We start from the raw sequence: 21,725 nt of genomic DNA, 5'->3' as shown, positions 1-21,725 counted from the left end.
TTCCCCACGTGTCTCCCTTCTTGCTGAACCAGATGTCCTCCTAATCTCCTAACATTGTGTGCTCCCCCACCCCATACTCCTGGTTTCTGCTGCTCTGTACTCTCATGATCAACCTCTTGCCTATGTCAGTTTTACATCTCACCTGACTCAGGCTACAATTCTTGGCCAAGATGCCTTGGTCCCCCTTGGTTCCCTGGAGGCGCACAGGCCAGTGGCATAGACATGAGGTACGCAAGAAGCTCCTCCTCAGGTCTTTGAAGAAGTTCCGAGGAGCCGCACATCACCACCACCTTCCTAACCACACTATTTGTAGGTGAGGCCCCCGTAATTAGGTTCTAAACAGGACACAGCTGAATATATTTAACTGGTAACTATTCACCTACTACACAACACACCCATGTCTGGCCTTACTTGGTTTTACCCTACTTACAAGGTAATCAATTAACCAGCTACTATCTCTGGGAAGCACGACACACCTGGGTCAGCGACAAAGGACTGTTACCGCACAGAAGAGAGCATGAGCATGAGGTTTGTGTCTGTTCTCCTCATCCCCAAGTCCACGGTGGGTGGCACCAAGGGGCCCAGATGGAAGTTGCACGTGCTGCTGTCGCTCTGCGTCACAGCTGAGGAACCGGTGCTTTCGGGAACCTGCTGCTTTCTCACAAGCAGTAAGTGAGACTGCTCTTTGTCCCAGAGAGAGACGTTACCTCATCCTTCAAGACTGCTTGCTGCAAACAGCACTCGAAGAAATGCCCCGGATAAAGAGCATTCTTGGCACACACACACCCCCACCCCCAGCAAGATGTGCAGAAGCACAAGAAACATGTGGATGAGTGTCTCCCAACAACCTTGGCATGTCCCTAAGTATAGATGATGATCTTCATGGGTTTCATGGTCCCAGTGTCTCCACAGGAACCCCCACTACACCCATGGCATGGATTACAAAAGCAGCAGACTCCTCACTGGAGAGAAACTCTGAAACACACACACACACACAATTTAATGGCTTAGCCCAATAGCACAGTCTGGGAATCCCCCCAAGCACACAGACATGGCCCAACACCACCTTTGCCTCTCTTCCTCCTTTCTTTCACCTCTTCCCCCTTTGGAAACCAATCTATAGAAATGCACAAGAAATAAATAATGGACAGAACAGAAGCTGGTCTTCATCTGGGCAAAACTTCAATTCTAGGAATCTTCATCCCTACAGCTGAAAGAAGAAAAGTCACTTACAGATAGTTCAGAAAATGAAAAACAGAGAGACTAAACTCCATTTGGCAAATGTTCACACTCTGAAAGGCACTAACTTTGCGAAGAAAGGCAACTTTCTTCTTGCCGGACTTAGACTTTTTACATCCCATACAGTGAAAAACACAATTTAAAAAGCCAGATTCCTTGGGGCTGCCTAGGTGGCTCAGTGGGTTAAGCCTCTGCCTTCAGCTCAGGTCATGATCTCAGGGTCCTGGGACCAAGTCCCGCATCGGGCTCTCTGCTAGGCAGGGAGCCTGCTCCTTCCTCTCTCTCTCTACTTGTGATCTCTCTCTGTCAAATAAATAAAATCACTTGAAATAAATAAATAAAATTAAATTAAAAGCCAGATTCCTTAAAGTCCAACAGTCCATAAACACCATTTGTAACAAAAATTTGTAAGTATGTAAATATAAATTCAATTAGAAAACTTGTAATTGCCATCAGAATAAGTTATACATTAATGAACAGGTTCATAAACACACCTACTTGTACATAACAAATCTTTGCAGACGGCCCTGATGGAGACTTATTTTGTTCCTAATGAAAATTAACTTAGATTTAATTCATTTCAATTAATAATTATTGGATAGCTACGATACATTAGGCATTTTTCTAGGCACAAAAAATTGTATGCCTTTAACATGCCTATAACATCTACACACGTTATTTTACTGAACTGTAATGTTCTACACATCCTACCATTAAAAAAAAAAACAGGTAGGTCTGTGGCCTCAAAATGACTCTGTAGGCAAGACATGAGAAACGCTGGCATTTAAGAAACAGAGGGCTGAGCAGGTCATGCCAGGAGTGGGCATGCTGGACAGCTGCAGCTGAACAGGAGAGGCAATTAGGGTCCAGAAGAGACGGGAATGGAGCAGCTGTCCTGGCTAGAAACCCTCAGAAGGAGCCAGTTGCCAAAGGAAAGCATGGAGGTACAATCTCCCCCAGGGGCTGAAGGACAACAAGAAGCAAAGAAAACCTTGCCATGAGTGAGAAGTCCTACTGCCCAGAGTGCACCTCCCTAACAGGGCCAGCTGAAGTTCCTGCGTACCACCAACCCCAGGTGATAATGAACCAAAAGTCCGCACCTGTCCCGAGTTGTCCTCTACTCCCCACTCGATGACAAAGCCAACCTTCACTGAGGGTTTGCCCCTCTCCTGGGTGCATGCATCATCTCAGTGCACTTCACATTTATCCTAGAGGTAGACACTCTTTTTGCCCAGAAGGAACAGTACAGAGTGGTGGAGGCCATGTTCAGGATGACCCAGCTCGGCAGTGTCAAGGCCAGGATTTGAACCCACTCAGTCTCACTCACCACTGCCCTAGACAGAGCAGTATTCTCTGACTCACATGGGGATGGGGAGGACAAAGTTAAATTATAGAAACAAAGCACTAATGTCCCATTTTTTTTTCTTAATATTCTATTCATTCATTTGACAGACAGAGATCACAAGTAGGCAGAGAGGCAGGCAGAGAGAGAGAGGGGAGGAAGCAGGCTCCCCGCTGAACAGAGAGCCCGACGCGGGGCTTGATCCCAGAACCCCGGGACCACGACCTGAGCCGAAGGCAGAGGCCTTAACCCACTGAGCCACCCAGGCGCCCCTAATGTCCCATTTTCTAAAGATCAGGTGGGACTATCTGGAGCTACGAATACAAAACAAAATAAATTCCATGGGTCTCTGCATTCAGTACGAAGAAAACCCAAACAGGACCTTTATGAATTCATAGATAAAGGTTATCACCACAGAATCTTCAAACACCTAAGAGCTGATTTAAATGGAAAAACGAAGAATATTAGAGATGACAAAGAATTTCAAATAATACCTATACCCTCAAGCTTGATCTATTCAATATGCCACTTTATGTGCAAATTAATTGAAAGGCTTTGTTTCTGCTAACTTAAAAGCCACATATGGAATCCATATGAAGCCAACTTTTTGAGTCTGTTCATTCCAAAGCGTAAGAGTAATACATAATAAATAACCTGAATACTTACTTAACATAAACAAGGTTGATTAATCAGAATGACTACACCAAAATGGTTTAGAGGAACCGAATGGAGTCCAAGCACTAGCACTGGGAAACGGGCAACTGTGTGTGCGCATAGCCTGCGGACAGCACGAGCCAACACGGACTTCATTCTGGGTGAATTCATAAATTCTAACAGATGCCTTCCCCACCATCCTCAGCAAGACGCAAAATCCTCAAGGATTCTCCTTGTCCCCTCTGCACACTCTCCCCTCCTGCAACTTGGCGGAGGCTGGCCAAGCCCAGGGACACGCTAGGCTCTGGGGACTACAGCTGGATCCCTGTTTTATAACCTGGGGCCTGAGAATCTTGGCTGGAGAAGAAGAATTTTTAAAAAAAGGATTCTACTATTAGGAGGAGGGAAAAGGTGAGGAAGGGAGATAAAAACTAGAGGCCCAATGATTTTTAAGGTCCTTTTCAACACAGATGTGTTAGGATGATATAATTAGGATGCAAAAGACCAATAAAAGGATAGTTCCGATACCCGGGTGCGAAAAGACCCACCAAAGAACACCGACTTCATATTTCCGCAGCCATTCCCGCTGAAAAGAACCCAACCTTCCGTTCTGTCATCAGCAGGTTAACCTTTTTAAAGAGTGAGAAAGAGATTCACTCACCTTCACTGAAAGCAAAAAACCCTGTCTCCTCAATTCTGAAATTAAAGTCACAGAGAGAAGGGGGGCAAGGAAGAGGATATTCAACTGAAAGCTCACTATTTAAAAAACTGCATTTTGAAAGATTCTGAGCAATAATTAATGATCTGCTGGTGCCTTCACTGAAGATGGAGTCATTTCATAGCTCAGAGAGTTCATTTTCTTTTTTTTTTTTTTTAAAGATTTTATTTATTTATTTGAGAGAGAGAGACAGTGAGAGAGAGCATGAGCGAGGAGAAGGTCAGAGAGCGAAGCAGACTCCCCATGGAGCTGGGAGCCTGATGTGGGACTCGATCCCGGGACTCCAGGATCACGCCCTGAGCCGAAGGCAGTCGTCCAACCAACTGAGCCACCCAGGCGCCCCGAGAGTTCATTTTCTAGTCTTCATCTAAGAACCAAAAATATAATCACAACCTTTTTTTTTTCTGTTTACCCTATAGAGAAGACAAAAACTGATCTCTGGTTTTTATTTTTCCCTTAAAATTTTTTTCATTTAGTTTGCATATTTATACTATACCATTAGTCTTTTATCATAAATAAAATTGGAGGTCATTTGGTCCTGTAGATTAGTTTTCCTTTTCCAAAGAAAGCATATGCTTATTTACAAAAAGAAAATTCAAAGATATAGATCAATATTCATTATTCATGAAAGGTATATGTTGATAATATTTATATTCACGAGGATACATACTGATTTATATTGCTATACACTGATATTTTAAAAATCCAAATATATCAACAATTAAACGGAATACATGTATTTCACAAAAATAAAATGCTTCTATCCTCTTTTTGGGGACACCATCCTTTCCTTTTTGAAACACGGATCTGTATCTTAAAAAAAAGAGGAATAAAACAGGATTTTCAAACTTTCACGCAATTGTTTCAAACTCTCACCAGAGAGCAGCTTTAAAACTCTCCAAGCATACAGGAAGAACATTAGGAATTATTAAATTTTGCGGACTCAGGAAAAAAAATGAAAATGCCACACATAATTATATCATCTAGCCATCTCTTCATTCAATTTATTCTTTCCAAAACCAATAGCGAAAGCTAAAAGAACTGGTACCAAATAAACACAATTATCCCTAGGATTCCAGTTACTAGATTTTTTTTTTTTGTAAGATTTTATTTATTTATTTGACAGAGAGAGACACAGTGGGAGAGGGAACACAAGCAGAGGGAGTGGGAGAGGGAGAAGCAGGCTTCCCACCAAGCAGGGAGCCCGATGCAGGGCTTGATCCCAGGACCCTGGGATCACGACCTGAGCCGAAGTCAGGCGCTTAATGACTGAGCCACCCAGGTGCCCCCAGTTACTAGATTTTAAAAAAAAATACCAGGTAGCGTTTCTCCCATGACTGCTGTCCAGCAGCTGCTGTACATCTTCGGATAAGCAGGGCACCAACAATGACACTGCTGCCCAGAAAGTTTGCAGCTATATATTTCTGTCTACATAAAGGTCATTGCAAAAACAGTTAAAGCTAAGAGCTAAGGATTTGGGGGTTTTGTTTTTTCAATTACTTAACACTGTAACTCTTTCCTTTAAAAGTAGAGAGTTTTTCTAATGCCTCAAGCAGATCTATTGATTTTTTTTTTCTTTTCAGTTCTGTGGAATTGATGTTTATTCACAAGATATTTGTACTGTATGTTGAAACACTTATTCTAAATGTTATCCTGAGGGGGGAAATGCAGGTAGAGTCAGAAGAAATCCTTAAAAGTTATTGATGGAAAAGCACATTTTTTTTTTCCTTTACAAAGTAACTGAGGTTTGCTAAATTCAAATCCTTGTAAGCAACTACAGCTGAAACTCTAAAATGCTTTGTTTGTTTGTTTGTTTGTTTGTTTTGGGGTGTTTGTTCACTGCTCTCAAAGTATTTGAGTAAGAGTCTCTCCATTTTTAATATAATGGCACCAAAAGAAAGTATTACTGGGACTGTGAATTTCTTTTCCTTCAAAAAATGTATATTAGGGTTTCTGTATTGTTTTTACAGTGGAAAAGTATAAAGAAGGTGCTCTTTTCTTAAAAATGCATCAAGTAAATGAACTCATTCCAAACTGCACATAATCCATAGTAACTTGAAGGAAGAGGAGACAGAGCTGCCGAAGGTCCCCACTGAGATAGAGCTCCTCAGTTTGTAAGGTTAACTTATTAGCTGAGATCCAATTTCCCAAAGCATTTTCCTTTTTCTACCTTAGATGTAACTACTCACTGGGCCCAGAGGTAGCAATTTTCCAGAGATGGGGGAAGAGGGGGTTCTGGGTTCATCTCTTTATTCCCTGACAGGAAACAGAACCTGGAGTAGGCGAAACTTTCCACACATCTCCCCAGCTGTTTTCTAGAGATTCATCTAGCTCACTAATCGGTTTTAGCTTATAAATGCATGCCTTCCATCGAATGGCTTAAAAGCAATGCTCCCCAAAGTGAGATTCCCTGGTGACCCGGGGTGCCACAGGAGACAATTTTAGAATACTGCATTAAATCATCTTGAATACGAAAGTCATTTCCTTTTCAACTCTCTTTTAATCCTCTGGTCTAGTCAAGGAGAAAGTCTCCATTTGATGCCAGGATGTCGAACACTTTGCACACTTGTTAACCTCCACGGTAACAAAGGAAAATAAGCTTCTGACTCAGGCCTGCCAGCAGGCACCAATCGCTACCCAGAAGTTAATAAGCCATATTATTGTCATTGTGTGCATTTGAATAGTGATATTTTTCAAGCATTTTTTTAATAAATGTATTTAAGGTTTAATAATGGAACCAATTTAAAAGAAAAGAATCAGTCTGCAATGGTCTAGATCCTTGCAGCTTAAAATGAGATCAGTGGACCAGCCACAGCCACCTCACCTGTGAGCTTGTTCAAGTGCCAGATCTTTGGCCTCTCTCACGCCTACTGAATCAGAATCTGCATACATGCATGTATGCATCCCTGCATTTATTCATTCATTCATTCATGAGAGAGAGAAAGCAGGTCTAGGCCTGCCTGCTGCGAGCGGCATGGGAGAGGCAGAGGGGGCGGAGGAGGGAGGCAGACAAGCACACTCAGGGCTGAGCACAGAGCCAGATGCAGAGTGCAGGGTCTCTATCTCAGAACCCTGAGATCATGGCCTGAGCCAAACCAAGAGCCAGAGGCTTAACAGACTGAACAACCTAGGTGCCTCTAGTATCTGCATTTGAAACAAGATTTCCCATGTGACTTGAATACACCTTAAAATTTGAGAAACTCGGGCGCCTGGGTGGCTCAGTTGGTTGAGTGACTGCCTTCAGCTCAAGTCATGATCCTGGAGTCCCAGACTGAGTCCCTCGTTGGGCCTCCTGCTCAGCAGGAGGTCTACTCCTCCCTCTGTCCGTCCCCCTCTCATGCTCCCTCGCTCTCATGCTCTCTCTCCCAAATAAATAAAAATCTTAAGAAAAAAAACACAAAAATTTGAGAAGCTCTAAGGTGACACAAGACTTTGTCCAAAACCATGCGGGCAGCTTGCAAATGGCTAAACTTTGGGGTTCACTGTTTGGATTACCAGGTGGCCGTTCTCCAGGCTTCCCAGAAACGGGCTAGCACAGGTCAGAATGACAAAGGGGATAACTTCAGTGACTGCCAATGGGAAGTCACAAACCACCCATGGACTGTGAGGTCAGTGCGAAGAATCTGAATCCGTAGTGCTGAGCGTGTTGTAGGTAGGCTGAAGTTACCTTAAACGTGCTCCTCTGCCATCCTGTCATACTGCAGAGATCATTCTTTTTTACCTTTTTTTTTTTACTACTAATTTTTACTACAGTAAAACTTCTACTCACCCTCCCTTTCATCCTTCCTCCTCCCCCTTCAAGGGCTGGGGGATTTCTGTACACCTTCCACATAAGAGTAAGTGAAAAGCCTCCTTGCACCTACTAAATTAGCATGCCCTGGCCTTTTCCCCCAGAGTTGAGCCCAATTAAAGAGAAGATTATGCTTAGAAATTAAGACAGTCTGGGTCTTCTTATCTGGTGATACCATAAGAGGCAAAAGAATACCTCCCATCACCGCCCCAGAGAAGCCACAGGGGTCACCCGTTCACCAGGATGGGTGGTCCATTTATTAAGTCAATGATCAGGTAGGTCAGGCCAAAATTCTACTTCTGCATTAATTCTAAGGACACCTTCATGACCTACAGAATTTGTCTGAAATACAGAGTAAAATAATAACCAAAATATGCCAAACTTCTGACACCAAAAATGTGAAAAATATGTAGTTACGGCCATCTAGGTATTTCCACAATATCCAGGTTCAACAGACATTAATAAAATGTTTTGATTTCCAGCAGGTGGTAGGCCTAACACCAGAGCTCAACATCAGAAACTCACCTTCCCAGCACAAAACATTTAGACGAGACCGTATGGTTTTGCAAAGAAAATGAAAAGGCAATCTAAATGGGTGAAGAAAAGGGGGGAAATTAACAACGAACAATAGATGCAAAATCATGGTCTTGCATCCCTGATAAGAATTACATGCCATTCATTACAATGAAAAGAACACTGCGAATACTGTTAGATCTTTTTTTCCCTTCATTTATTTTGAGAATGCACTTATGTAGGCAGAACATTACAGAGAACAAAAAATATATATTACCGTGTAAGATTACTTTAATGGTTCTGAAAGAAGTTAAGAAAAAAAACAACCAAAAAAAAAAAAAAAATATATATATATATATATATATATATATATATATATATGGGTATTGAGGAAAATAGAGGAATAATTGCTAATACCTATGAGTATTCCAAGCAGTCATTCACTCTTCTAATCCTCAAGACTCCAAGATAGATGTTATACTCCTATTAATAACATTAGCTGCCCGGGTGGCTCAGTCAGCTAAGTGCCTGCCTTAGACTCAGGTCATGATCCCCGTATTGGGCTCCCTGCTCATAGGGCAGCCGGCTTCTCCCTGCTTGTGCTCCCTCGCTTTCTCTCTCTCTCTGACAAATAAAAAAATCTTAAGATAGAAAGAAAGAAAGAAAAGAATGCCATTTCGCAGATGAGAAGGACCTTGACCTGCAAGGTCTCTAAAATAACCTGACGTCACAAGCCTGGGAGGACCGCTGGCTAGAAATCAGACACACTTGAAGTCCAAGCTCCTTAACACCAGACTCTTCCGCCCACTTCCCACCAGAGCGCTGGACCGCCCACGTCCAGATGCCTCTTCATCATCACTCTCTGACACGGACACACATAAAGACGTTTTATAAATTTCTTAATTAACTGGTGGAGTCTTCATCAGTTAGACGGCTGGGCCATTTTTCACAGGACTGACTACACCTCAAAGCAGGAGAATAAACTTGGGGCATTAGATGCTTCCAGGATTAGAACTACTTACTTGGCAGAATTATGTTTTAGAACTACTTGGGGGGAAATATTAACAGCTGGGGGAAATTTCTGTTGGAAGCAAAACATTATACTTTGAGAAATGCTTAAGTCAAGTATTCCCCTTTTATTAGGACTACTTAATGAAGTACAAAGCGTTAAAATAGCTGGCCTGAATATTTATTAGAGCACCAGCTGTTCCCTCCAGATTTTTAGAAATTCAAGACTTAGTGCCAAGCATAACTTAGAAAAAAAATTTCAACAAGTAAAAAGAGCCCTATCTCTTATAATTGTTCTCTAAACAGTAAATCGTAGCTGAGGAGGTATAGAACATCATTTTGTCTTTTCAGGGAGGGGAGCCCAAGTGTTTTGCCATCCACTGCCAAATACCACCTTGTTATTGAGGTTGCTGATCACATTACTTAAAAAGTATCCCTTGGAGGGCGCCTGGGTGGTGTAGCTCCTTAGAAGTCCGACCCTTAGTTTTGGCCCAGGTCCTGATCTCAGAGTCCTGGGATAGAGCCCAACTCAACGAGGAGTCTGCTTGAGAGTCTCTCTCTCCCCGCCCCACCCCTCCCACTTGTGCTCACACGCGCGCTCTCTCTCTACCCCCTCTAAAATAAATAAATAAATCTTTTTAAAAAATTATACCTTGCTAATAATCACAGAGTTTGCATGCCGCTCTGGGTTCTTTTCTTTTCCTTTCCTTTCCTCTCCTTCCTGCCTCTTTGTTTCTTTTCTTTCTCTTTCTTTCTTCCTTTCTTCCTCTCTCTCTTTCTTTCTTTCTTTTTCTTTCTTTCTTTCTTTCCTTCCTTCCTTCCTTCCTTCCTTCTGGAGTGGCATGATAACTATGTCCCAGGAAAACATTTCAGAGAAATAATTTAGACTTTATTTCCAAATTCTATTTCTTTCAAACGTCCACTTGAGGAGCCCAGCCATCATCAAATAATGTTATTTTTTAAGATTTTCTTTATTTACCTGAAAGAGAGAATGAGAGAAAGAGAGAGCGTGAGAGAGGAGAGGTCAGTGGACGAAGCAGACTCCACTGAGCAGGGAGCCCGATGAAGGACTCAATCCTGGGACTCCAGGATCATGACCTGAGCCAAAGGCAGTTACCTAACCAACTGAGCCACCCAGGCGTCCCATCCAATAATGTCATTTTTTTTTTTAAGGGGGGGTATGGAAACAGAAGAAATCAAGAAAATAATGGAACAATTCATTATGCACACTGAATATTCTATGTTCAACCTTTTCTTTTTCTAGAGTAGGTGGACAAATACCAGGTTTGGGTATTCCGTGTTGCTTTACTGTCAGCAATCTCAAATAGTGCTGCACATTTGGATCTGAGAGAAGAAATGTCCCTGCCACGGTGTGACTGCAGAGAAGTCAACGTAACTGCCATAGGGATACGGAAAGCAACTCCCCTATTCCCCACCCCTGAATGAGGGTACTCAGGGCTGGGGGGGGGGGACACAGGAGAAAGCAAGCCCCAGGAAAGGGAGGCTGGAAGGAAGAGCACCTTGGGCAGGGAGGCTGATTTCTGAAGGTAAGGACAGATCACTGTCTGGCACCTGCAGTTAGACTGAATCCCCTGCCCTGAAGGGTGCGGGATAGCAAGGGCAAAAGAACAGAATGTCTATTTCTTCATTGTTCCTGTCGAGTAAATAACTAGCTTCTCTCCCTATACGATGCTAATTTTTAGCATACTAATTGCAGCACAAGAGGTTCTATTTAGCAGAGATTTTCTCATTTTGTTTTCAGGACTTTCAGATTTAAAAATAAACTGGCATTTTTGGATTAATAAAAAATTCCATGAAGGATAAAATAGGCCACATTATATTTTTCTCATCGGCAACAAACACGAACTTCATGTGTTGGTGAAATCATTCACTCTTCGGTCACAGCACAACACTACCCACCCCCAGCTCCCCCAAGGGTCCCCTCCAGACAGCAATGAGAAGAGATGCCCCTTCCTGACAAGAACAAAAAACCAGAGCTTCTCAAAAGTTAGCGGGGCATCAGAATCACCTGCAGGGATTTAAAAATACAAAACCCAAACAACAAAACACACACACACACACATACATACACACAATACCAGGGCCCCATCCAGGACCTACTGACTCAGGTCCCCTGGAGGGTAGACTAAACTTAGTCCTAACAATTTACAAATTATGCTATAACATCTATAAAGAGATGAAATACCAACAAATCTTACAGAAGTCTCTAGGTAGTGAGAGGGACTTCTGGGCATGAAGAGATTCCCGCATAGGAGATGGACCTATGCAAGGAATAATTTTGTAAAAACGTGCCTTGACCATCAAGATTCAAAAAACACCCGAAGGCCAGGGCATCTGGGTGGCTCAGTCTGTTGAACGTCTGCCTTCGGCTCCAGTCATGATCCTGGAGTCCTCAGATCCAGCCCTGCGTCAGGCTCCCTGCTCAGCGCGAAGTCTGCTTCTCCCTCTGCCCTTTATCCCACTTGCATGCTCTCTCTCTATTAAAGAAATAAAATCTTTTAAACACACACACACACAAAAACACCTGAAGGCTAGAACGGTGGTTTTCAATAGTCTGTTGGAGCAGCAGACCTCTTCTTGAGCAGCAGACCCCTTTTTTCAAGCCAATTCCTTCCTGATATCCCAAAATATCAACCCTAATGGCTGAGTCCTCAGGAGGGAAGAGAGGTCACGGATCCTTCTCATCAGGCCCCAGTCACACCTCAAGGAAGCCTGGGGCTGCAGGTAGCAACAGTTTAAAAACCACTGGGCCAGACTAAGATATGTAAATGGGATAAATAAATAGTGCTAAATCTAAATTCAAATAATTAACTGGAGGGTTGGGGCTTCTGATGAGCACTTAGCCTAGGGAGACATGCTTAACAGAAGTTCACCTAAAAAGAAGCAAAGGTTTCATTTCACTAGAAATTCACTTTGAGCCAGCCATGTTCTCTGGCTGCCAGGAAAAGCCTGTGCAGTTTTAGCTTAGGTTAATAACTCCAATTTGCACTGAGAGATTTACCTTTCACGAAGCACATGCATGCTCTCAATTAATACTGGATAACAACTCTGTGAGATGTTGGAATTATTTCCCCATATTTTAGATAAGCAGCTGAAGTATCATTTGCGAGAGTAACCTACTCAAACACAAATCCAGACAGTAGCAGAGTCTTCTACCTCTAGGTTCAGCATGGTCTAGAAACTTAAGAGGAAGTTCAAGGGTGACAGCCCACTGCTCTCAGATGGGTGGAAGGGTGTGTGAAGAATGTGTTCCGTTCTGGTTGCTACAGTAATGGAAGTGTGTCTAAATGGGACCACAGGCAGAGAGAGTATCACGACCAGGGCAAAGAACAATCTGGAAATCATACAGGAAGAATACATGAAGGAACTAAGAACTTTTAAAGATGAAAAACAGAAGTTTTAGGAATGACATAATATCCTTTTTTATATTTTTTAATTTAAAAAAAATTTTTTTTTTTTATATTTAGGAGAGAGACAGAGATAGTGAGCAAGAGCACTCGAGTGGGGAGGAGAAGGAGAAGCAGGCTCCTTAGTGAGCCCGGAGCCCAATGAGGGGCTCGATCCCAGGATCCTGGGATCATGACCTGAGCTGAAGGCAGCCGTTTAACTGACTGAGCCACCCAGGCACCCCCAAAATACTCTTTTTTAAATAATGAAGGGCTGCCGAGAAGGCAGGTAAGTCTTGCTTTGTCACCTAGGGCCTTCCCCTTCTCCTTCCTGAAAAATTCTATCCTAAAGCCATTACTGGAGACCGAGCAAGATTGGTCTTTGTGCAAGGATGGGTATGGCAAAGGATGTGGAAGCCCAGAGAAGAGTATCAGAGCCTGATCAGAGTGAGGAGTGTTCATACTGGGGGCAGGGTATGGTATCCATGTTGCAACATCAGCATATAAGGAGGGAAACCATATGAGGGACAGGGGAAGCTGTGGAAGACTGGCTACATATTAGGAGAATTTGTCAAATAAGTAAATTGTAAAGAAAAATGGGAACCAGGAATTCACTGTTGAAGAAGGTATTTATAAATATAAAAAAAGAAAAACTTAGAATAAACCCTGTGGTATCAAAGAGGAATGTGAGCTATCACTGAACTCATGGTTTCAAAATATAGATAAATATAGAAATGCATATGTAATATATGTACATGCATATATATGTATATACAAACACATATCCCACAGTTCTGTCCACTGAGAATTCCCAGGGCTGGTGATACCCTCACAGCTACAAGCACACTTAGCAACCACATCTTGGCTTCTAAATACCATTTGCCATTCAAAGGAACCAGGGCTCCTTGGAGAAAAGGCTGATACAACAGATCACCCCAGTAATTTACAAGATGAGGTTGGAACATCTTGTTCCTCCAGAAAGCAAAGCAGTACTCAAAAAATGATGGGAATAAATGGGCATGGGAGGCAGCATAGAAAGACCATTGCTGACTGCCAAACCTGGGACCAATTACAACATCCAAGTAGGGAGAGCAACAGCTTAACTTAAACACACTGAGAAAAAAACAAGGGAACAGTAAGCTCTTACTGACAAACAGATTGAAAATTTGACGAGGACTGATATTTACATTGTTTCAAAGTAACCTGTCACCAATATGTACAAATTACAAAAGGAAAAAGACTAACTTTATGGTGAAGCAGCTTGGCAAACAAGACTTTAAACAAGTGACCATTGTCAGTCATAGGCCAAACAGAAATCAGTGCCATCTGATGGGATGCAATGCGACAGACGTAGCTCCATTTCTGTGGTTTTCCTGCCAGAGATGCACAGCCTGAATCTAAGGAGGAGAAAACGGAAGACAAACCCAAATCAAGGGCTGTTTTACAAAACGACTGGTTTATAATCTTCAAATGTATCCAGATCTTGACAGGGAAGGACTGAAGGAGGTAACTAAACATCATGTGTGTTCTCTACTGGGTACTCTGCTTTACAAGACATGATTGGAACAACTGGGAAACTTGAAAGAGGTCTAAGGGTTAAACGATGGTAACAGATCAGTGGTAATTTTCTGGCTTTGAAGGCTGTACCCATGGCCATCTAAGACAATATCCTAGTTTCCAGGAAATATACACTCAAGTATTGGCGTGACAGCCATTATCCTGGCAACTTTTTCTCAAGTGATTCAGGATAAAAACAAATTATACCACATGCAATTTTTCTGTGTTTGAGACTGTTTCAAAATAAAAATTAAAAATCAGCAACATTAGGAGGATGGAAGTTATAGGGAAACAGATTACATCTACTTGAAGGACAAATGAAACGTGGTCCAAAACACAGATCCCTGCTTAAACGGGTTGGCAGAACGTCACAGAGAAAATGTTTAACTGAACAGGAAGTTAGAGGAGATGACGCCTAGATACTTTCCAATGATTTCGTAATTCCTTCATTCCACCACTATCTATTAAACACCTACTGTGTTTTAGACAGTGTGCTAGACCCTGGGCTTATGAAAATGATGGAGAGACAGTCCCTGCAGTCAAGGCTCTTATAATCAAGTGAAGTATAATGATTCAGATGTTAGAAATGGAAGACAGTCATCAGTGTTACATATGGAAAGAAGCATGTGTCTTCAATACTTAATTGTCTTTAATTGTCTTTAATAATCCAATTTTCATTTATGAATTTTCAATAGACTACACATAGTTTATTATACAATCATATTCTTTAACATTTTCATCCTAACTCTTTGTGCTAGTGGGTGGTGTTAATTGAGGCATATGCAAAAACTTTATCACTTTTCAATTATGAACAGATGTAAGTGACTTACTTGATGTTTTATTTTAAAATTAAAAGCATCTTCTAAAATAAGTTTCAAAGGAGAAGCTAGGGCTATCGTTACTAGAGGAGATTAAATATTCCAAAAGTGAACCCTGACATGCTCTCCAACAGCTCAAAAGTCACCCCACATCTCTGTGCTCCAATTTTTTCATCTGTCACGAAGATGTCATAATATTCTTTAAGATGCTGTGAGATGCTTAGAAGAAAAAAATCATAATTAGAAAGCTTTATTAAAATACAGGTTGCTTTCACCTTTTGCCAGAGACTAACCATTATTGTGGACATACTGACACAGAGTGATCCATCTAAATGAGCTCACCTTGGCAATTTGATGGTGAATGGAACATCATTTGGTTTTCCAACTCCCCCCCCCCTTGGCTTCATTTCTGTCTTCTAGCGTATCATCAAATGTAAATACTTCAGTGTCTGTTCTCACTGACCCAAGTGTGAGCAGCCAGACTAAGCAAGTCCAATATTCAATTATTTTCCCCACTGAGGTCTCTACACCTTTCTTACACTTTTCCCATATGACACTTTCATAACCATATTTAGTTTTCTTCCTACCATCTCCCTGTAATTCAAAAGGCAATTTAGACTCCCATATGGTTGCCATCGAAGCTAACAGATGTCTAGCAAATTAAAACAAAAATTATGACTTATAAACTGCTGATGTATCGTCATTCCAGAACATCTTACAATTTATAGTGAATCATAAGATAAGGCTTCCTACTTGATGCTCCCCCAAGGTTCCCTAAATCTCTCTCCCCTCTGAATTTGAGCCCTGAGGAAACAAATTAGATACAAAATTCTGCTATGAAGCCAGGATAAACCTCCACTTAAAGACACAATGTAATATTTGAAAGCACATCAAAGAGAAATTTGGCCTCAAGTATCCAAGGCTGTTCTAATTGTTGTTCTGGGAGGAGAAGAGAAAACAAGTTGGGTTTTCCCAAATCATTCTTGGTTTTCCCAAGTCATTCAAGGTTTCCAGTGATCCATGGGGCTTTTTTCTAGTAAGTAAAAATTAAATTTACTGCATTCACTTGCCTCATCTCCTTGGCAGATCTTAAGGATATTATCACTACCTGGTAGTAATGATACTCAAGTATTCTAGAAGTTCTATAGTACAGGATGAAAGTATAAAGCCTAGAGGCAGTATCAACAATGATATTCACCATTGGTTAATTACCTAGACACCATACTGGGTAGTATGTTATCTCACTGAATGCTTGAAACTACAATTCCTTTAGATGTCATCCTTCCTTTATAAACAAGAAATCATGGCTCAGTGCAACAGAATGCATGTTTCAAAGATGGCCGCCATTCACATGACCTTGACATCTGTCCATCAAAAGGTGAACTTCTTTCTTCACCACTGCTCAAAACTGAGCAGGATCTACATGTGCTTTAATAAGTAAAACAGATGAAAGTGACACGGAGGTAGCTCTGGGGTGTAGCCTTAACTGGCTGGAATCTTCTACCGGTCTCAGTGACAGGAAGAAGGCACATGGAGGGGGCTCCACCAACAAGCCTGGCTAAGGTCTAAGCAAGCAGCAACTCCCAGTCATGTGAGGACGCCATCTTGGGCATCCTACCCCTGACAGCTCCAACTCTAGCCACATCTCGCTACAACTGCCCAAGAGACCCCAAGTGCAATTGCCCAGATAAGCCTGGTCAAATCTGGTTTTGTTTTAAACCACTAAGTGTTGGGGCTGACTGTTATACAGTAACAGATCAACACCAGGATGAAATCAACTTACTGGCCTCCGAACACTCAAGAATTAGTACCAAAATCCCAAAGAGCCCAGAGCAAAACATCTACTAATGGTGGGTGATGGGATGTGAGGGTTCAGAACCCAAAAGTGAACTGAATACAAAACTCCCCTTCTCCCCCCTTGCCCACCTCAAAGCAGCCTAAGGGTTTTCCAAGAATTGTCCAAATATGGTAACACCCTCAATAAAATCAATTCCCTTCTGGCTTGAGTTCTTCCAATATTAAATAGGGAAAATGAGATTTTCCCCACCACCCTGTGATAACTAATGAGAAAGGAATCTGTACAAGATGTTGACTTTGTTACTCAGAATATCATTACAACTATTATATAAAAGGATTCATATCTTACACACAAAACTGTACTCTAATAATAAAAATATATTTAATGACTCACAGGACCACATCTGAGATTAACAGTGGGGACAGGGAAGAATGCATAGTATACCAGCAAGTGAATAAGCCAAGAAGAAATTAGGGAAAGATGTGTGTGTGTGTGTGTGTGTGTGAGTGCGCGCGCACGCATGTTCTATGAAAGGATCTTTGAGGGGAAAAAATATGAAGTAAATTGATCTTCAGACAAATCTCAATAACAGAAAAAGTCTAATTTAACAAGTGTCCCAATATATGCTATTTTTATTTTATATAGTGCCTATCTCTTGTTATTATTCTTCCCTAGCCTATTGGAACTCGACAGATACTTCCTCTGCCAGCACTAGAAAGAAACTTACAACTCATCCAACTCCTTCATTTTAAATGCTGAGAAACTGAGGCCAAGGGCGGTTAACTGACTAGTAAGGAGTCAAATTACTCAACAGCAAGAGAACCAAACTCGCAGTGCTGGTGCTACCATATGTTCAATTTTATTTTACCAGAACTGTACCTCCAAGGGTCCTCAATGTACTTCAAATTTCTTCTAGCATCTCACCGTGTGACAATGAAAGATTAGGAAACCATGCTGTTATCAATCTCTTCTTCATACCAGTTTAAGAGTAGCATTGAATCTGCTATTTCTGGCAGGAACTGGCAGGATGTGATTCTGTATTGGGCAAAGCCATGCAACTGTACAGAAGCATTTGCCAAGTTACTGACCCCAGCTCTTCAGTCATTAACACCTTAGTCTGAATTATTTTCATTGAATGTCAGGGTTACCATCCTGCTGATTCTGACTAAAAACCATGGTACTGATAAACTGGGAGATTCAAATATGGGATAATTTTGAAGCATACAGCAGGACAGGAAAGGCACTGGCTGGGGCAGAGTGGGGGGCAGGCGTGGAGGGCATCAGGGAGGAAAGCATTAGGCACAGAAAGGAAGTAGGTGTGTAGAAAGCGGAGTAAGAAGAGAGCCTTGGTCCGAAGGCTTCTACTTAACAATTCTGCCTGGGGCAGCTTTTGTAGTTCTACAGCTTAGGTCTCCTTCCAGGCTCCCCATAAAACTCCCCCCAAGAGATGAAGATCTTCAAACTCAGACAAGATGCAGCTCTATTCCAGAACTCTCTCTGCAAGCATTCCACAATTCTTTAATGCTCTCTGCAATTCTAATGGTTTTGCCACAACCTAATCCACAGAAAATACTAAATTTTCCTCTGTACACCATACAAAATTATACCAAACTGTCAGGGAAACAGGCCCAAATCCCTTTATTTCTTTTCTACCTCCTGCTATGAAACTGCATAGAAAGCCCCTGGGTGCTTTTTGTTGCCTGGTAGCTGAAATGTGCAACTTTTCCAAGTGTTCAAGTAGAATCAAGAGGCCTAGACTCACCACCTCAACAAGGTCCAGTCCCAGTTCAGCAGTCCCCGACTCTTGAAGTCACAAAGTTTCAAGTTCCAATAAAATCAAAATACCTCCCTCAGAAATGTGACTACCAACGACTTTTCAACATTTCCAGCAAAGGTGAAAAAAAAAGAGAAGCAAAGAAAGAAAATAATTTCTTCTTCCTATCACTGTAGCAGTGTTTGATTGCAGGAAGGGGGTGACGGCTCATAGGAATCAGGTACAATCTCTGACCAAAAAAAAACCAGGCAAATGAACAAACAAAAACCCTGCCTGTAAATTACTACATATAATACTTATTAGTGTTCTCTGCCCCCCCATTCTCTTTAGGAGTCTTGAGGACAGATGACATTCTGACACAGAAAGTGGTCTCCAAACCTCTCCATTTCCTTTTGCAAAACAGGCAAACCAACGCAAGATACTTGAACATAAAATAGAAAAAAAAAAATTCTAAGTAGCTTGGTAAATGTGCATAGGAAAAAAAAATACATGAAGAGCTGTGTTGATAACTATTCTCATACGTGTATATATTTGCAGGAAATGACTAAAATTAAGAAGAATCAAAATAAACACGCCCTGTATTCCCGCTGCTGTGCATTATTACTGATGGACGGTTGGATGATTGTTTATCTCATACATGAACCTACACTGAATAGCAACTTGGAGAACACCCCCAGACAGCCACCATCTTTACTTTGTACGGGGGTGGGGGGAATGCCCACTAAGGAAAGAGATGGGATGATTAGGGGTGGGTAAAAATAACACAGTCTTTGACCCACTGTCCACCCCCCTTGCCCTAGTGAACTCTTTGTCTGGTTGCTGAACACGTTTGTGAGATCAAGGAAAAAAATCCAAACAAAACAAAAGAGTAGGCATCCCAGCCTAATTACAATAGGTGCCCAGCACACCGTGGTGCCAGCAAAGCCAGAGCGTGGTTTGAATCTTGCGTTCAAGCATTCGCTCTCTCGTACCCCCAATAAAACATGTCTCACACAATCTCTTGCATTGCTCCAAGGTTTCCCCCAAAACGGCCGACTCTGTGTCACTCCTTAGAAAAGGAGGATGTGAGGCACGAACACACTGAAACATGTTGATGGTGACTTGTTATTATCCGGACAATAATATATACATGGAAATAAAACCCTCCACCCCACACGCCCACTGACCAGTCCATTATGCAAAAGGAGCGCCTTCCAGCTGAAGGGGAAGAGCTCACAGGAAGCGTTATTTACGTGTACATTACAGAACCATATACCACCGCATCTGCATCCTACACAAAGCCCGAGATGGTGCAAGAAGATACACGCTGAGCATGGCACAGACCAGCCGCGGCAACACGGAGCCAAGCCCTCGTCCAATCAGATGCTTGTTAGAAGGTGGACCTCAGGGTCGGCTCTGCCCGATTAGCCTTCCCTATTATGACACCACGCTCTGCCCAACATCCATATCCCACCGGGAGCAAATCTAATTCGTGCGGTTGCTCATTTCTCAAACTGCCGAGCCCTTTCTTTCATCTGCATCCCTGCAATTCGCCCCTTAAAAAGCCACCCCAAGGCCTGGGTGCCCCCTTCCCGGCTCGGTTTTTCTTTTACCTCTTCCCACTCCTAGAAAGGATTAAATGTTTCTCTCTCCAACGCGCAAGCTGGAAAGGCGGAAGGCAAATGCCTCTCCAAGCTCGGGCAAGCGCCCGAGGGGCTGCGAAAAGTAAAAGCAGCAAGCAACGTGGGGGGAAATCGTCGCGGATCGATCGGCCACAATAGTTGAAACCCCAGAAGCGCTCCAACTTACCCAAAATATGACATTGAAGCCAAATATGAAGTATTTGATGCAACAACTGACTTCAGGACCCTTGTAGTGCTTCCCGGACATCCTCTGGGTTCATGAAGACACTTGCCCCGGCAGCCCGAGTTTGGAGCCCGGGAGCACCGTTGCTCAGAGTAGCCCGGAGGGAAGCAGGGGATCGGGGACGCAGCTCCGGGCCGCGCCGCGGCGGCCGGGGCTGAGAGCCGCGCGGGGACCGACCGGTGGAGAGCGGCTCCCGCACCTTCAGCCCCCTGCGCGTCGAGGCCGCCGGAGCCGGGGTGGCCGTGAGCTGGAGGAGAAGCCGCGCGCTGCAAGCCCCGAGCCTCGCCGAAGCTGGCCCCGAGCCCAAGGCGCGAGCCCGCGTCCGTCCGCCCGGCGATATGTCCGTCCGTCCGTCGGCCTCTGAGCTTCGGGCAAACGCTGCCGCCGCAGATGCTGCTGAAGACGCTACTCCCTCGCCCGCCCGCCGGCTCGCGCGCCCTCCCACCCCTCGCTCCGCCCGCCGCTCGCTCCGCCCGCAGCTCCGCCCGCCGCCCGAGCCTCGGCGAGACGCGCGCGCGCGCGCACGTGCTCGGGCGCTCCCGGGCGGCCGCGGTACCACGTAGCCGCACCGCCTCCTCCTGCCACCGCTCTCCGCTCCTCCCGCTCCCTTTCTCCCCGCCCCTTCTCCGACCCGCCCGGAGCGCCGCCGACCCCCGAGCGCTTTAGCAGGGTAGGTGGGGAGGATGACAGTCGCTGGGGAAGAGGAAGAGCGCCCGGGGAGCACGCGGATTGGGAGCCGCAGCCGGAGTGACCGGGATTGAGGAGCGGTGGGTCCTTCTCCACCACCCGCTGCGGCAGACACTATCGGGAGGGACGCGGGGGAGAGGGTCGCTCCGGGGAGAGAGGGCTGGGTGAGTGCGGATCCCGCGAGCCCCCCGCCCCCGGCCGAGCTCCCTTCCGGGTGTAACCGCGCTCGCGCCCCCTCCTCCACTACGGGATAGTTACTGGAGAAGACGCGCGGCCACTGAGCTGGAGCGGAAAGGGGTCGTAGACTTTGCTGGGAGCAAAGGGGGAAGATGGGATGTTGGGGAAGAGAGAGGAAAAGAGAGACGGGAAATGGGGGGAGACCATTGAGGGTTGCAAAGGAACGTCTCGGGAATCCAAGTGTGGCTCCAGCCCAACCTCCCCACCTGCCGGAAAAATGAGCTGCATCCCAGAAATGCGGACGAGGAAAGAGAGATGGCTCAAAGGAGTCCCGGCCCGGATACGATCCTCGCCCTAGGGTCTGTTGCGGTAACAAACAGCAAATGCCCCTCAAGACG

The 21,725-nt window shown here is 43.8% G+C and overlaps 1 protein-coding gene across 1 annotated transcript in view; it reads right to left on the bottom strand.

Annotated features, from left to right (window-relative positions):
• TSPAN5 (tetraspanin 5) overlaps positions 1–20,856 on the bottom strand; it is a 176,183-nt gene extending 155,327 nt beyond the window's left edge. The window contains exon 1 of the mRNA XM_044224437.1: positions 20,407–20,856. Within this exon, the coding sequence (XP_044080372.1) occupies positions 20,407–20,487 (81 nt within the window). The 5' untranslated portion in view covers positions 20,488–20,856. The remainder of the gene's footprint in view (positions 1–20,406) is intronic.
• Between the last annotated feature and the right edge of the window lie 869 nt (positions 20,857–21,725).

Source organism: Neovison vison, chromosome 11, assembly GCF_020171115.1.
Source record: "Neovison vison isolate M4711 chromosome 11, ASM_NN_V1, whole genome shotgun sequence".
NCBI lineage: Eukaryota > Metazoa > Chordata > Mammalia > Carnivora > Mustelidae > Neogale > Neogale vison.
Note: the sequence above shows the minus strand (reverse complement) of the source record. Positions and strands in the feature narration are given on the sequence as shown.